Genomic DNA, 16,915 nt, shown 5'->3' with positions numbered 1-16,915 from the left:
TTGGAGAAGCCAGAACATACCTGGACCAGCAAAAACATGCTTAATTGGTTACAGCTTTTAAGTGCTGGAGTGGAGAGCCGGTGCTGATAGTGTTTTTTCTCTTGCACGTGGATTGCTTGGCAGTAATTTGCATTGGTAGCACCCGACATGAGCAACATAAGGGGTCAGGGCCGGGTTTAGCACCTCGGCAGTGTTGCTGCGCTGCTGGCAGTGTGTAAAACCTGACGTTTTCCTACCAAATAAGTACGCGTGGTCCGGCCGGGGGGCTTCAGGGTCCCTGCGCTGAAGCGACAGGATGCACTTGAGGACGAGAAATCCATGGAAAGCTGCGGAGGCGATGCCCTCCGAATTACACGGGTGTCTCACTTCCTTGAGATCGGCCAAACCCTTTCCGGGCCCGGAGGCAGACCCGCCCGCGAAAAGCTGCGTTTCCGCCGCTCTCCCCTTGCGCAGGAGCGCTGCGGGGCAGCCGTTGCGATCGCTGAAGTTTGTCCCTCGGCGGCGCCGGTCGGGGGGGGCGGGCCGAGATGGCGGCGCCCGGCCGGTAGTTCACGTGTGCCGGGAGCGGCGGCGTGCGGGCGGCGGCGCGGTGCCGCCATGTCGGGCCGCCAGGGGAACAAGCTGCCCAGCAACCTGCCGCAGCTGCAGAACCTCATCAAGCGCGACCCGCCGTCCTACACCGAAGAGGTGGGTCGCCGGGCGGCGGGAGCGGGAGGTGGTGCCGGGGCCGGGGCGCGGTGGGCCGGGGGCAGGTGTGGGCTGTGCCCGCTCACACCCGCCCCCCCATCGTGTGCTCAGTTCCTCCAGCAGTACCACCACTACCAGTCCCATGTGGAGATCTTCTCCTTCCAGCCGGACAAGCCCAGTAAGGAGCTGGCAGAGCTGGTCATGTTCCTGGCACAGGTGAGCCGCAGCCGTGGCATCTGGGTCCGGAGCGGAGCAGGTCCTGCCGAGTGTGTCGCGCTCTGTTTTGCGGGGACAGCCTTGGCGGGGTTGCCCTAAAACTGTGTTTTCTCCCAGATTTTGCAGCGGGGTTGTGTTTTTCCAGAAATAGAGCTTTTAATTTTGAGCTTTGGTTCAGTTTTTTAAAAGTTTGTTTTTAATTGCACTGTAGCTCTGACACCTGGGCATGGATCATAACTTACTTTTCATTGTGTGTATTGAATAGTTATTTTAAACAAGTATACTTTTTTGGGTTGCTTACAAGATCTCACACTGTCCCAGGGTTATGGGGTGGCCCCAAGATTCTCCTAGTGAGCTCAGCTGGCTCTGTCTCTGTCCAGGTTGCCCACTGCTACCCAGAACACATGGCCAACTTTCCCCAGCAGCTGAAGGAGCTGCTCTCCTACCACCATACTGTCCTGGATGTAGACCTGCGCATGGTAAGTCCCACACCAAGAGGTGTTTTGGTGTCCTGTGGTTAAAATAAGCTGTTGGTGTGTGAGATTAGAGCTTATGGTTTGCTTTTTAATTGTTAATGAAGATGGAAACTGGAGGGTGTTATGAAATTTTGGTTCTGATTGCCTGTTTCTCTTTCACAGACCTTCTGTAAGGCATTGATCTTGTTAAGAAACAAAAACCTAATAAATCCAACAAGTTTGCTGGAGCTCTTCTTTCAGTTGCTGAGGTGTCATGATAAGCTACTACGAAAAGTAAGCTGTGCTGAAAAAAATTTTCTCTCTTTTCCTTAGTAAACAAGTTAAAAATAGCTGTTGTTTTTCATCATCTGACTGTGCCAGAGGCAAGACTTGATCTCTATGTTGGGTTAGTCAATGAGGCATGCTGCTGTAACCATTTTTACCATGCTGTGGCACTGCTGTCCTGTGCTGGGGACTGAGCAGCTTGTGTGTCTCCAGGTGAAAGCCATGAAGGTGGAGCTCTGAGACCAGCCTGAAATGGATTCTTGGTGAGAATTCTTAATTGCTGAGCTGGCAATTAAAAGCCACACAGGTGCTTGCTCACCTGCCCCTATTGCTGGGGAATGGGGGAGAGAATTAAAGAGGAAAAGGGACGGAGGCTTGTGAGTTAAGTACAATATAATAATAACATATGAGGGTACATATGGATAATATTAAACAAACAAGTCTTGCTCAGTGTAATTGCTCACCACCTGGTGACCAAGGCCTGTCCCATCCCAGCAAGTGATCCCCAACAGGTGAGTCTGGGCACCGCAATCCTAGATTGCGTGGAGAGGCCCAAAAAGAGACAGTGCCTTCGGAACACAGTCCTGGAAGAGCCAAAGCTTTTCCTAGTCAGCCCTCATGTCTATACTGGGCATGGCGTTGCGTGGTCTAGAACGCTCTGTTGGCCAGTTTGGTGTTGCGTGGTCTGGAATGCTCTGTTGGGCAGTTTGGCCCTCAATCCCCACTCTAAGCTCCACTCACAAGGGGAGCTGTGGGCTCCTGGTCCTGGCTAAGCTTTCCCTCAGCTGGTTGTGCTCCTGCATGCTGACAAAACCAAAGCTGCTGAAAAGTCCTTGAGGTCTCATGACCAAATACCAACAGCAGTGTGCTATCAACATTTTTTTCAGCAAATGCCAGACTGCAGCTACAAGACAGAGCTCTGCTAGCTGCTAAACAGAAAAACTATGTCTGTCTCAGTCAAAACCAGGATAAAACTAGACCAGCTACGATATTTCAGGTTTTCTGCCATATAAGTTGAAATACTTGCTTTCTGCTACCAGAATTACTAAACTGTCCAGCAGAAGGTGCCTGAACAAAACAGGCATTTAAGGATGGGGTATTTTTTTTGAAGCCTTATTTCATGCTGTTCATTTTGTTGCCTCACTCTTTGTACTGTAAATTAAGTACACTTGACAAATAACTCAAAATTAAGCATATTTGAGAAGTTACAGGATAACTTCTTGTTGTTTTTCAGCTGTAACATATGGGTGGTGATCAGTTTGGTCTGTTTCAGTTATTTGAGGCTTTGGGGGAACTGGGACATATCTGCTTTGTTTTCTGCATGTCTTAGTGGTTATTCTCTGATTTCTCCATTTGCAGACTTTATATACTCACATCGTGTCGGACATCAAGAATGTCAATGCTAAGCACAAAAATAATAAAGTAAACACAGTAAGTGGTTGAGCTTTCAGATATATTTCCATGTAACCCCTTGATGCTGTTCAAGACTTGTGATAATAAAAGTTTCCAAACTTCTTTCTCAGACACTGCAGAATTTCATGTATACGATGTTGAGAGACAGCAATCCCACTGCTGCCAAGATATCTCTAGATGTGATGATAGAACTGTACAGAAGGAATATTTGGTAGGTCTGGCAGGCTTGTGTTGATTCCTTATTTATGATGGAGCGGCCTTCCTGAGGTCACTCGTGGCACCTAGTGCAAAAGGTTATATTGAGGGGCTGTGACCTAAAAATATATTGTCTTGGGGCTGTGTTTTGTGGAATGTTATTTAAGTGGTAAAAAAGACTGTCTTGTATGTAATGTCAAAGTTATTTAGGTTTCATCTTCGATGTTTTGGTATGAAAACAGGGTGTAAATTTCAAGTGTTGCATTGGAAAGAAGCGGTGTGCAGCTTGATTTTTTGAGCTTTTGCACATGAAAGCTGCCAGTGTTGGCGTATAGGTTGTTGTGTACAACAGGAAGAGGAATTTTAGGGTTTTTCTGGTTGTCTTCACTCTATAAGGTCATTCTAGAAGACTGATCTAATGGATCCTTGGAGTTTTGGGCTTTTTGGGTCAAGCTATACTACAACTCCTATTTTTAGTAGATAGCAGCCTGAAAAATTGCTGTCTAGGTAAGTACTGAAATGAGTAAAAGCACCAGGAGTGCTGTCAGTTCCTGTCTCATATCTAATAATCTTGTGTTGTGTTGCAAAACGCTGGAGCAGATGTGACCCAGCAGTAAAACACATGAGGAGATGGTACTCTACTTGCTTTTTGACTGTGAATACACATTGAAGACTTAAAAGCTGTTCAGTGTTTAACTCCTTTTCTCTTCTTTGTTATTGCACAGAAATGAACTCTAAAAAATGCAACAGGTGATGCTGCCGGTGAGCAGCATGTTTGCTGCTTACACATCTCGAAAATGAAATAGAATAGGTTATGACAAGGGAGAGAAAACAGACTCCTGAAAGATAGTGTTGCTGAAAAGTTAAGACTTGAGCAATTTTAGTAAGTAGGTTTGTAAGTATGTGAGATTTGGTGTAAAATAACATTAATTCCTGCGGCTTTATTCCTTAGGAGTTTTGAGAGCATCAACTATATAGTTGATTTTTCTAATACAAGTTAGAGTTCTGAAATAATCTTTTTGTTTGTTTACTTGACAGGGAGTTTATTGTTTTTATCAGTAAACTGGTAATCTGTCTTCAGTTATATTACTGGAGGTTCTTCTTAGTGTCCCTGGAGTCACATCATGAACTATATAGAATGCAAGTGTTAATTTAGATGAAGCTACTGCTTTGTTAGAAGGAAAAAAGAAAAAGACAGAAGCTTAAGTTTTTTGTTTGCAAATCTACTTGGAGCATTAAGAGACTCGATGGTGATGAAGCTACCTGATGGTTAGGAGTCACGTTTCATGAGACTTGGTTTTCTGAGAATGACTTGACATGGCCAAACTAAGTAAAAGGTGATATTTTGGTTTATTCCAGGAACGATGCCAAAACAGTAAACGTCATCACAACTGCCTGCTTTTCCAAAGTGACAAAGGTGAGAACAGAAATGGATTGATGAAACGGGATGTTACTGAAGCTGTTTTTCCTGTGCGCTCAGCTGGTCTTTTCAGTACTTTGATTGCTAATGGGCTTCACTGATGAGGTGTCTTCTGCTTGGATTATTTTCAAAATGCTGTTTCTGTTGTGAGAGGAGGTGGCATTTGGTGCTTAGGTACAGAGCAGCAGAATTGCGAGTGTGTGCAGGCTGGTGTGGGGAGGGTATGTGTGCTTTCTGCTGTTGCCCAAAGAGACTGTCAGAATATCACCTCTTTTTGATGAGCACGGGAAGGCTTTAATTTGTTAAATGTCAAGAGAGCTGGTATCCTGCCTGGGGCTTGAGTGGATCTTAGGCCTTGTCATCTCTGTCAGTTCTGCAGTGCTGGAGGCTTTGAACACTTAGGTTACGGTTTGAGACAAGGTATTCCACTATGAAGGTCCAAAAGCTGTTACTTGGAATAAAAAACTACCAACAAAAACCTAAAAAAAACCCACCAAAAAGCACCTCACAAACAAACCCATGTAAACTAATACAAGTTTAGCCTTTGAGCACTGCCTTGGTTGTCAGCTGTGCATGTGTTGCTGATGAGAATGGGCTGCAGAAATTGACTGTGTGTCTAAAACACCTCTGGTTTTCTGTTTAATTTGTTTTGCTCTCTGTTTGAATCCATACCTAAAAAAAATTATGAGCCTTTGCATAACCTACGATGTGGATGTAGGGCTGTGCTAAATATTCTTGTCAGCTTGTCCTATCTTGCATAAGCCTACTTTGCTTTTCAGGTGTTAGTTGCTGCTTTGAAGTTCTTCCTTGGGAAGGATGAAGACGAGAAACAAGACAGCGAATCGGAATCTGAGGTGGGTGTTGTGATAAAATCTCTCTGGTTTTGAGACTCTTAGCAGGTCTGGCATCCTAGCAACCCTGACTCCGCCAGTCTGTCTGCCTCTGGGCTACTTTGTTTTACATCCTGTTTTCTCCAGATGCTCCTACACTTCACGAAAAGTTCAGTGGTTTTGACAGCTGTCTCAAATTGACAGCAGAATGGCTTTACTGCCTGTCTAAAGACTAATGCAAAGAGCTCCTTGGCTTTCCTGTTCTCCTTCTGAAGGAATAACTTCACTGGGAAGACATAAGCAGGGACTAGTCAGTCTGGTTCATGAATACACAAATGACTAGAAGTGGAATGCAGAAGTGTGGGAAGAGACTTTCACCTGGTGTATTGGAAGCTGGTTTAATTGTTTAGCTGTCTGTTTGTACTTTTGTTTTCCTTTTTGTCTTCCATTTCCCTTTTATGGACAAATGAACATAAATCAGTTAGCTTGAGAAGGCTGATAAGCTAATAGGATTTGAGTCTAGAACCTCGCAATACAAGATAGCAGTATTTGTCTGACTGCAAAATACTCTGTGCTTAAGCAGCTGTGCCAACTCCTGAGTTGATGTGTTGTTAAGTGTTGGTGATCTCTCTTGCATGTAGGTAGCTAGTTTTATGGAATTGGGATTTGAAGTGCTACTGGTTTTGTATAAGGAAGTTTAGGGAGAGTTTTCACTTAAGAGTACATAATCCTGAAAAACATCAATACCGTTGATTTCTGATTGCTGTTTTGAAGCCTGATGTCACTTGAGTCTTGTTTTCCTTTCTGTCTCAAGGACGATGTTCCCACAGCCAGAGATCTGATGGTACGGTATGCAACTAACAAGAAAACTACCAAGCGAAAGAAAAAACTGGAAAAAGCGATGAAGGTTCTCAAGGTGACTAGAATGGCATCCAACTTCCTAGTGTTTTTAGCTTCATCCTTCAAGAGCAGAAGACATGCTGTTGCCCTGTCATCTTTGCTAGCTTTAGCTATCTGTTCTAGGTACAGGTCCTCAAGTGTTCTAGCATCAGTTGGCCAGGCGTAATGCCATGTTTGCCTGGAAGAGAGCTGTTTTGAAACAGACTTGGAGTCTAAGTTGGGGATTAGTTCTGCTTTGGGTACCCTTTGTGTGGTCCCCTGCTTCGAAGTATGTAGTGTCCTGATAAATTAGTTTTTAAAGCAGCTCCGGTTGCTTCAGGTGGCAGAAAACTCAATGCAGTTGAAAAGAGTGATAGTTTACTTGTTAGAGTCCAAGTGCCTCTTCTTCAAGTGAAAAATAGCAAATAGCTGCTTTTAGCACCAGCATGAAACTGCAGCCTTTGAAGCTTGTTTCATGGAAACAAGAATTTCTCTCACTCTTTTTGCCATGCAGAAACACAAGAAGAAGAGCAAGCCAGAGGTGTTCAATTTCTCTGCTATTCACTTGATTCATGATCCCCAAGGTAAGCATGCGTTGTTTCTATCTTTTTTCAAGGTTGTTTAATCCCTGACACTGAGGTTAAGACAGAACTTTCCAAGGAGAATGATAGTAATGAGTAGATACAAATGAGACTGTGAGATGCTCCTAGTGTGTGTTATCCTAGAGTTCTGTAGCACTCCAAAAAAGGAAGATCAATCCTGTTGTGCTTGTCATGGTGGAGCACTTGCACATAGTCAGACAAGGAACAAGCAATACTAGGTCGTTGGCTTTCGGTTGCTACAGATTGGGATGTGGCTCTCTACCTCTTGGATGTGTGGAGGCTGTAATTTGTGTGACAGAGGAGTAGTTTATCTACTAAAACTTAGATGGCTTAGCCCCCTTCAAAAATGTGTTCCTATTACTAGTTTGTTTGTCTCGTATCACTCTACTTGGTCTTAGTCTGATCTAGTGAACTTCAGGGGATTTCACTTTTCAGATGAACCCAAAAATTATATATTAAAAAAATCTAGCTTTAAATACTGACCCTGTGTTTATGATGTTGTGGAACCTCTGAGTTTACCTCTGTGCTGAACCTGTGCACAGCTTTAGACTTTCTAGGCCTGTGAAGAAAAGTAACCCACTAGGAGTAGTGCTCTGACCACCTTTAATTTCTTCTCTACAAGGGCACTGGGGCTCTAAAAAAAACTTAGACCAAACTGACTGCCTTTTTTAACCTAATCCCAGCTGAGTTCTGCTTTGTGTTGTTCAAGTCTACCACTAATCTATTACTGTTTCCTCCAGACTTTGCAGAGAAACTGCTGAAACAGCTGGAGAACTGTAAGGAGCGATTTGAAGTGAAGATGATGCTCATGGACCTCATATCTAGGCTGGTTGGAATACACGAGGTAGATAATTGTGTAATGGTCTGGTGGTAGCCAGCCTGGTTTGGGTGGATTGGTGTGCTCTGGCGTTAGACCTCTGGCTAATGAGGTTTAAATTTGATGTATGTGGAAAGTGCAGGTGTATGGTCAGGTACACTTGCCAGTGGGCCTCATGGAACGGCGCAGTGCCGGAGTGCTTGTGTGGTACTGAGTAAACTCTGCTGGAGAACACTGTTGGTCTGGAATAGCTGGGATGTCCCTAAGAAGTAGGGGAACATGTCTTGTTCAAGACCTGCGTGCTCCTGGGAGATGATTGAAAGAAGGACTTGGAAAAGCAGTCCTCAAAGGTATTCTGAGATATGGCCCAAGTGGGATCAAAATGACTGGAGTCATGTTCTGGTTTGGCAGAGAACGTGTGTCCTCAATGCAAAATCAATTGGCACGTTGTAGGATGGCGTAGCAGAATGCCCTAATTTGAATTCTGTGCAGCGTAACAAGAACTATCCTCGGGATTTTACAGCTTGTAGGATAGAGCCTTGTATTTCCTTTGCAAAACTAATTTCTTTATACCCACATATGTCAAGCTCAAGAGAGGAGGATGGCTCATGGACTGACATCGAAGGTGTTTAGAAAGCAAGCTGTGTAGAATCAATGTTTTAAAGCATGTCAGCCTATGAAGGTGATCTCAAGTTAAAAGACAAGAAGCTAATCTTGTACTAATTTCCTTCTTGCAGCTTCTCCTTTTTAACTTTTACCCCTTCGTTCAGAGATTCCTACAGCCCCATCAGAGAGGTAAGTAGCTACTAGTAGGTATCGCTGCTGGTCCATGTCATGTGAAAAGTCAGTTCTTACCAGTGGTGCTGTAAAGGAATAGGTAGTGGAAGCTTAGTAGGAAGTAGGATTAGTCCAGAGAGTGTGGATGAAGCAAGAAGGAGGCCACAACTGCCAGAGGTGCAGAGGGCTTTAGACTTGGATGGAAGCTGTGTGCACTCAGTGCTCTTCACTTGGGCGTTTGAGGAACTCCAGCAGTGGAATCAAATGCATCTCTGGAGTCCCTAGTTCCTTGCAAATCCTTACTAGTTGAGGCATGTGTGTTTGACAAGTGTTTCACTCAAGTTGTAGAGCATTTATTTTCATCTCAGCTGGCTGGTAATGGCCTGCACTGCTGCTGGGGTGGAGACCAGATTAGTTCCTAATCCTTGGTGGGAGAGTAGAAACTGTTGTCCCAAATAAATTCACACTGAAATAGCTTTGAGACTTAGACTGAGCAGCTTGTTGAGTTAGTTTTGTTGGTGAGTGTGTTTATTGGCCAGACTAAGCTGCGACAATGAACTTAGACATCTCCTTTCCACTTTTTTTTCCAGAAGTGACAAAGATTCTTCTGTTTGCTGCACAGGCTGCGCATCAGCTTGTGCCACCTGAGGTCAGTACTCCACCTAATTTGGTGATGTTAAAAATGGACAGCGAGCCAGCCTGGAAATATAAGTGAGTGCAGTCGTGGGGAGGGGGAAAAGGGAGTCTGGTAAAACCTTTTGTCTGGAAAAGCTTAGAGGAATTTTGCCTGCTTCTGCGAGTTTGAAGGGGTTGTTTTACATGAAGGGAGAAAATCCACCCGTGTCTGCTGTCCTCCTTCCTGCAAGAGAATTTTTGTCTAGAAGATATTCACAGGATATGATGACTAGTCCTGAGCTCTGTCTTTCTTTACGGGCTCTGTTGGTTAATTAATAATATGAAAAACTTTCACAGTTTTAAAAGTACACATTAAGGTTATTAAACCTTTTTTCTTGTTTTCAGATTATCCAGTCAGTGTTAATGACCATTGCCAACAACTTCGTCACCGACAAGAATTCTGGGGAGGTCATGACCGTAGGGTGGGTGCAGAATCTTGTGAAATCCATGTAACTCTCACTTAATGTGGAAAATTATTCTTCTTCTTTCAACCACCTCCAACTTAGTGGTGTCATTCACACTATTGTCTCACAGTATCTCAGCATAAATGTCCCTTACTGTTTTTGGGAGTGTTCTAAGTTCCTCAGAAGGATGAGTTGCTGTGCTTGGTGCTATGACTTGATTTCTCTTATATTCATGTCTTATTTTTTTAGAATCAACGCGATAAAAGAAATCACTGCGAGATGTCCCTTAGCCATGACGGAAGATCTGCTCCAAGACCTTGTTCAGTACAAGACTCACAAAAACAAAAGTAAGTGAATTACATGTATGTTACTTGTAGATCTTGTTTCTCCTGTATCATCTGGTTCTCCATTGTTATAACCTTAATAATAGTGATGTCCTAATTGTTTTAATGTGGGCTGAGAGGCATCTTTTTCAACATGCCTCTTGTCTGTATTTTGAGTGTATGTACATAGGAGACAAAACAGCCAAGAGTAGTTATGGTAGCAGAACTCATGGACAAAACAGAACAACAGAAACGGCTTGCTATGAAGTTTTGGCCCTAAGGAGTAGCTGGATCTGCATTAGAGAAATCAGAGGGAGCTGTAACTTCAGAAAAGGCACGAGCAGGCTGCACATATTGATTTTTTCTGAGTGAGCTTTCAGTTTGCTCAGAATTCTGCTTTTCTATACTTAATCTTGACTCTCTCTGTTTCTGGGTAGATGTGATGATGTCTGCAAGAACTCTGATACACCTTTTCCGTTCTCTGAATCCAGAGATGCTGCAGAAGAAATTCAGGGTGAGTGTTTGATGTGCTTTGTATTCACTATAAATGTAGGCTTATGTGCTCAAAAATGATGGTGAGAATTGGTCTCATCACCTCTTGAGAATGAGGTGGAATTACGCCCTTGTCCTTGTCCTGACTGCTCCCTTGCTGCCTGTTGATGTGCTGTGCTCTTATTTTGGGATTTCCTCAGTTGAATTTCATCAGATTCATGGACAGAAGGATTGTGCAACAGAAGCTTGACTATCTATGTAGAGTTGGTTCAACTTGTTAGTAATTTAATATCTTGGCTTATTTTACCAGGCAGAACTTGCCTTTTCCACCTGCACCCTCCTCTCCCCTAACTTTTTTCATGGATTTGTGAGCATTAAAATAGCAGCCTGGTGAACATCTGTTTTGGTAACTTGCAGGGTAAGCCTACAGAGGCCTCGTTGGAAGCCAGGATTCATGAATATGGAGAACTGGATGCTAAAGATTATATTCCAGGAGCAGAAGTACTGGATGTTGAGAGTCAAAAGGAAAAGGGAGGAAATCAAGAGGAAGGTTGGCCTTTTTTTCTTTACCACTTCTACTTTGAGTATTATTGTCACCAAGACTTGATTTGGATGCCAAACATGGCCTTCCTGCTTATCGTTTGCTGCTGTTGCATGCTGCATGGTTTGCAGGTGTTGGGTTTTGTCAGTTTGGAAGAACTGATGCTCTCCTCAACTAAGCACAGTTTATCCAGTCAAGTGTGGTACTGTGTGTTGCTTTGTGTGACAGATGCTGAAGGATGGCAAAGCAGAGGAACTAACTTTGTTCAGCTAGGAAGCCTTTAGCTTTTCGTAAAGAAAAGTTCTTGCTCCATGCTAAACACTGAGCTTGTACTTAAAAATAGCATTTGGCTGCTTAAATTCACTTCCTGGGTAAATGCTCCACACAACCTGGAACTGCTGTGTGGATCAGGAAAAAAAAGATGGGGAGGGACTGAAATCAAGGTGGAAGAGTTTGGCAAAGAAAGCCTGAGGGATTTGGAGATAGGGCAGCAGAGGTGTACTGGAGGGATGAACACCCTCAGATGTCATGTTTCCTACGCATCTGAATACAGCGATCAGGATAACAATCTTTGCTGGGGTTTCTGAAGCTGGTAACTTCAGCACAGTCAGTTGGAGCAACAGTGAGGAAGAGCAATGCATATACTGTAGGAAGTCACTTAGCTATGAATTGCAATGCTTCCCTTCTTGGTTTAGATGGCAGGAAGTGGGGAAGACCCTTACTGAATAGTGTAGTAAGGATGAGCATCCACAAACTAGAGTGTTGATTCAGGCAATGTCCCAAATGCACTTTGTTTTGAGGATCTGGAACTTCAGATGAGAGTTAGCCTTTGCAGAGCATAGCATTATGGTACAGCCTGCTGTTGTGAGCTGCTTTGGCCGTGTTCTGCAGTTGGTTTGCTTTTGAGGGGAGCAAGTGTAATTGAAGGCAGTTCCTGTCAACGTTCTGATCACCATGGTTCCAGGCTTGTAGGAAGCTCATCATCAAGAATTGTGTTAAGGTGATTACAGCTCACAGTAATGACAAAAAGTGATGGCTGTTTGAAGCAGTCTGTTGGGGGGTAGGGGTGTGTGTGTTTTCCAAGATCTCGCACTGCCGTTATCACTAGAAAATTTTATGTCTGTAATGGAGTGTGCCTGTGATGTGAGTGTGCAGAGGAATCAAAGCTGAGGTTTTTTACACAGCTCTGAATTGGTTGTAAGCCAGATGGAATTTGGTAGCTGAACTGGCTAGTGGGACAGCATGGGAGCTGCTGGTCTGGTAAGCTGTGGATGTCTTCTAAAAATCATAACCAAATAGTGATCAGGTGTGTGACTTATCTTATATCTTGGTAATGTCTATGTAGTTCTGAGGCTGAAGTGCTACAACTTGCCTGTTGGGTAAGTGTGTCCCTGGGTGTAAATTCAGTTACCTGATAGGTCATCAAAGGTGGTGAGAGCTTGCGATCCAGTCTGAAGTTATTTCACACTGCAGCAGTTAAACTGAATCTATATTAACAATATTGTGCATTTCTTCCTCTGAGCAGATGGATGGGAGAGTGCTAGTCTGAGTGAGGAAGAAGATAATGAAGATGGAGAATGGATTGATGTGCATCACTCCTCAGATGAGGAGCAGCAAGAAGTAGTGAGTTTGAAGTGTCTTGTAACCCAAATAAAAATAAGGCTTTCAAATAGCAGACCCGATTGTCTTCCTCTATACCTTCATGTGGCTTCTTATAACTACCTATGGAGGTCTCGGGAGTAACTTGACCAGAATTGGTGAGGCCGAAGTACTATCTGGCACCTGTGCCTAAGTGCGTGCGTAGTGAGGAGAAGAGATGGGGGAGTTCTGTCCTAGTGCTAAGTTCTTGCAGAGCTATGATATTTATATGATGAGTGCTTTCATTGACTCTGAAACAGGAAGGAGTGCAAGTCCTACCTTATTTTAATAATACACATTGCATATAGGACTGTGAAGAATCCCAACAGCTGTTTAAAGCATTTCCTGACAATATTGCCCTTACGTAGGTATTTGGGAGGCTAAGGTCATGGAATATGGCACAGAAATGGTTTGGAAAGCTCCAGATAATTTTTCTTTTGCACTTTGTTCAAAAGGCAGAGAAGGTGAAAAGCATGCCTATAGAGGAAAGAAAAGCCAAAGCTGCAGCAGTCAGTACAAGCAGGCTGCTAACCCAAGAAGACTTCCACAAAATACGCCTTGCCCAGCTCTCCAAAGAAATTAATTCTGCACCTGGCAAAGCTGCTAAGAGGAAAATGATTGAAATAGATGATGAAGAGGAGAGCAGGTAGGATATGAAATATCAATGAGTGCTTTGTCTTTCCTACAGCCTGGAAATTCAGCTTTTAATTGCTGGAGGGCGCGGAGCTCTGCTGTTGTCAGTGTCTGCTGGTGGCAGGTGGCAAACAGCCACACAGCCTGGAAGGAGGGGGTCCTGGCTTGGGGGGTCTGTTTGTACCTGGGAGTAAAGTCATGAGGGGCTGATGGGAACTAAGGGTCTAATCTGCTAATAGCCATGTGCTTTGTAGCAGTAGTTCCCTAATCTCCAGAGTGTCTTCCACTTTGTGGTTAAAGCAGGACTTGAAAACAGTCATGAGAGACTTTAGTAAGGGTTGTCCCGAGCGTGAGGATTAGCCTGAGAAAGGATGACAACTGATAGTGTGCAAGTTCAGATAAAATGGTAGTGTGAGAGACCAAGGGTCATGAGGGATTTCTGTTTTTCTTGCTAGATGAAGTTTTGTGTGTGACAGCCTTTTGTGGGGTTTTTGTGTGCGTAGGGGAGAGCTGCTTTCACTCAGAGATATTGAACATCTGCATAAGAAGCCGAAATCAGACAAGGAGACCAGGTTGGCAACTGCCATGGTGAGCAACTTGGTCAATTCATGTTCTCTGTTGAAGGTTTGGGGTTGTGTTTTTCTCTGCTGCTGGAGGAGGAGGTGGTGGGGTTGTATCTATGACAGGTGCCTGGCTGCCATCTGTGTTTTGAGACAAGTTCTGTGTAGTGTGTTGCTGTTGCAGCTTGGCTCTAACACATCAACAGCATCTTTTTGGTCACAGATGACAAAGAAAATAGACACACACGTTTTTTACTGTGACTAAAGAAATACAGCCAGCATGGAAGAATGTTTGTAACATGAAAAGTCATGCTCAACCTGAGGTTGTTGGTACTACTATAGAACCTGTGGCCTTAGCAGCTGATGTTAACTGCAGGGAAAAGAAAATGCGGAAGTGACCCCATTTTTCTGTTACGTTATCTATTCTAGGCTGGAAAAACAGATAGAAAAGAATTTGTGAAAAAGAAAACAAGAATTAACCCATTTGCCAGCTCTTCCAATAAAGAAAAGAAAAAGCACAAGAACTTCATGATGATGAGATACAGCCATAGTGTCCGGACAAAAAATAAGCGTTCGTTCAGGGAAAAACAGGTAATATTTCATGCTGAAAAGAGATGGGGCAGTCTGAGCAGTAGACTTGCAAAGTAGGTGAAGTGCTTTCTGTCCTGTGCCCTTAGTCTGCTGTTGGGTTTGATGGCTTAATTGCTGGAGAGGTGTGTGGGTAGGTGGCTTCCCTTGAATCCTCCCCACAGGATCCTATTGGAGATGGCAGTGGTGAGGAATGCTTTTGTGGGTTCATGACCTTCAGTGTGCATTGAGGACCAAGCTCTGCTGCCAAGTCATGTATAGCTTAGGGAGGCAAAGACCAAGTGGTTTGTTTTCCTTTATATCAGTTGAAGAAGATCATATTAAAACGCTGACTATAACCCTGTGATGGAGGAACTTGTTTCTATGCAGTGTTGATTTTTGTCTTTTGTTGCTGGGTTCTGTCCTGTGGTAGAGTGTGTTCAGATGCTTTTTGGACAAACCTTCCTTTGTGACTTGTTTCCAGGATCGTATCATTAGGATAATGTGTATTTGACTGCAATTGGTTGCATGAAGAGCAGCAAGAGTGATAGTGTTTGTACACTCCAAGGAGAGAACGGGTCCTAAGTGATCCAGTTAAACAGGAAGACTTGGACCAATAGCCTTTGCAGTTTTTTTATTTGGTGTCACTTTGCCTCATCCCAAATAACCCAGGTATCCACACACAACAAGTCACAAACAAACAATCTAGGCACTCTTATAAATCTGCTGTTTACAAAGATTATTGCACTTGGCTTGCTTTTTGTAAAATGCTATCTGGAATGGTTTCAGCCCTTAATCCTGAGAGAAAGAATTTTTCCATACTTTTTCTGTGAAATTGTACAAGAGCATCAGTTGTATTGACCATGATCTGGAAATATTTGTTAAAAGTGGGTTGAAATAACATTGTTGTAGGACACTGTTTTTCTGCCCTCTTTGGTGGTAGAATAAAATTGACTTTGGTCTACAGTCCAGAGCTAAAGCCCTTTACCAACTGAAACATGTCCGAAATGAAGAATGAAATCTCTTCAGAGTGATGTGGCACTTGCAAAAATTCTAGCATCCCTTTGTCACTTCCTTCAAAAGAAGCTTTTAAATACTCTTGAAAAAAATGCCATTTAATCCTACTTACCTCTCAGCCGGATGGAAGTTTTTTTTCTTGGTGTCTTGTACTTCAACATGAGTGAGTGGAAGAACAGCTGATGTTACACTACTCTTTTTCATAATACACGATCTGCTGTACTGAAACTTTTCTGGAAGCCCAACTCTGTTGTTAATTTTACTACTGAGTTTACCTAAATAACCACAGTGTAGTCAGTAGCATTTGCCAGTTACTGCTCCCAGATTTAGCAGATAAGCTGTTACTGATTTTCTGAGGCTGAAGAAATTCAAGAGGGTTGTGGATGTGACAGTGTTGTCTCCTTAACTAGTATTTCCTTACCTGAATATTCCACTCTTCTTTCCCATGTAGCTGGCTCTTCGAGACGCACTTCTGAAAAAGAGAAAACGGCTGCTGAAATAACAAAACAATACTGGAGAGGAGTCCTGAATCACCCTTGAAGAAATCGCCCTGGAAATGCTTATTTTTACCATCACCCAAAAGGGAAAAAATGACTGAAATGCCTTAAGCCATTCTCACTATTCTGTTCAGAATTAGAAATGGAACGCTTCCAATCTGTTGGGTATCATGTCTGTAGGACAGAGAAGAGGCCCTTAACATTGCAGCTTTTTTAATTCTTGAAAACGTTCTATGGATGAAGGCAATTAGCAGTTACTAAGTATCATTTAATTTAGAGCTACTTCTGTATGTCTAAGTATTAAAACACTCAACCATATTGTGAAAATAATTTATTTGAAGCAATTCATGAACACATCATTGGAAGGAAAAAATATTCTGCCTCAGTCCATAAAAGCCTATGTGACATCATGTCTGTGCCTTAGGGATGTGATTTTTTACAGACTAGGCCATTTTCAAAGCATCTGGTTTGTACCTGCTTAATAATCATAAACCCAAATTCTTAAAATACAGCTAAGTTAAAGTGAAAAGTGGGGAGAGGAAGAGTTTCATTATGATACATGAAGAAAACAAGAAAAAATTAGCACATGGGACATAGTTTCCATGTTGCTGTTAAAATAGAAAAGCAGCCTCGCATGCTGCTAGAGAACTAAGGAATGTTATTTCCTGTGTCAGTGCATCTGGTGGTGGGACTTGCTGATGTTTTTTGTGTTATTTTTTAAAAAAGTATTTTTATAGTACTTCGATTTTTTTGCATCAAAGGATGGACTCTTGCTTCAGCCTTGACCTCTGCTGGGACCATTAATGGGTAATTTGTACTTACCCAGCCACCTGTTTTAATTGAAACTTGAGGTAGCTGTACCACCCTTGTTTAAATTCTTTTTGATAACTGTTTTTTCTGGTGGGGCCAAAAGAGGTGCCACATGCACAGTATCTTGGAAAAGCATTTGCTTGGCTGTTTTTTTTCCTTCCTTCTTGGGAAACCAGGTTAAT

At 43.1% G+C, this 16,915-nt stretch overlaps 1 protein-coding gene across 1 annotated transcript; it reads left to right on the top strand.

Moving 5' to 3' along the window:
• Window positions 1–597: 597 nt before the first annotated feature.
• On the top strand, window positions 598–15,986 carry SDAD1 (SDA1 domain containing 1). Its single transcript, XM_086611504.1, has 22 exons — window positions 598–687; window positions 799–903; window positions 1,284–1,382; window positions 1,542–1,652; window positions 3,003–3,074; window positions 3,167–3,267; window positions 4,611–4,668; window positions 5,451–5,525; window positions 6,316–6,417; window positions 6,895–6,964; window positions 7,723–7,826; window positions 8,537–8,594; window positions 9,167–9,225; window positions 9,597–9,673; window positions 9,905–10,002; window positions 10,416–10,492; window positions 10,888–11,020; window positions 12,537–12,634; window positions 13,105–13,295; window positions 13,786–13,870; window positions 14,272–14,433; window positions 15,878–15,986. The coding sequence occupies exons 1-22, from the start codon at window positions 598–600 to the stop codon at window positions 15,926–15,928; spliced, it is 2,076 nt and encodes a 691-aa protein (XP_086467630.1). The 3' UTR covers window positions 15,929–15,986.
• Window positions 15,987–16,915: the final 929 nt, after the last annotated feature.

This window comes from Tauraco erythrolophus, chromosome 5 (assembly GCF_009769465.1).
Source record: "Tauraco erythrolophus isolate bTauEry1 chromosome 5, bTauEry1.pri, whole genome shotgun sequence".
Classification (NCBI taxonomy): Eukaryota; Metazoa; Chordata; class Aves; order Musophagiformes; family Musophagidae; genus Tauraco; species Tauraco erythrolophus.
Note: the sequence above shows the minus strand (reverse complement) of the source record. Positions and strands in the feature narration are given on the sequence as shown.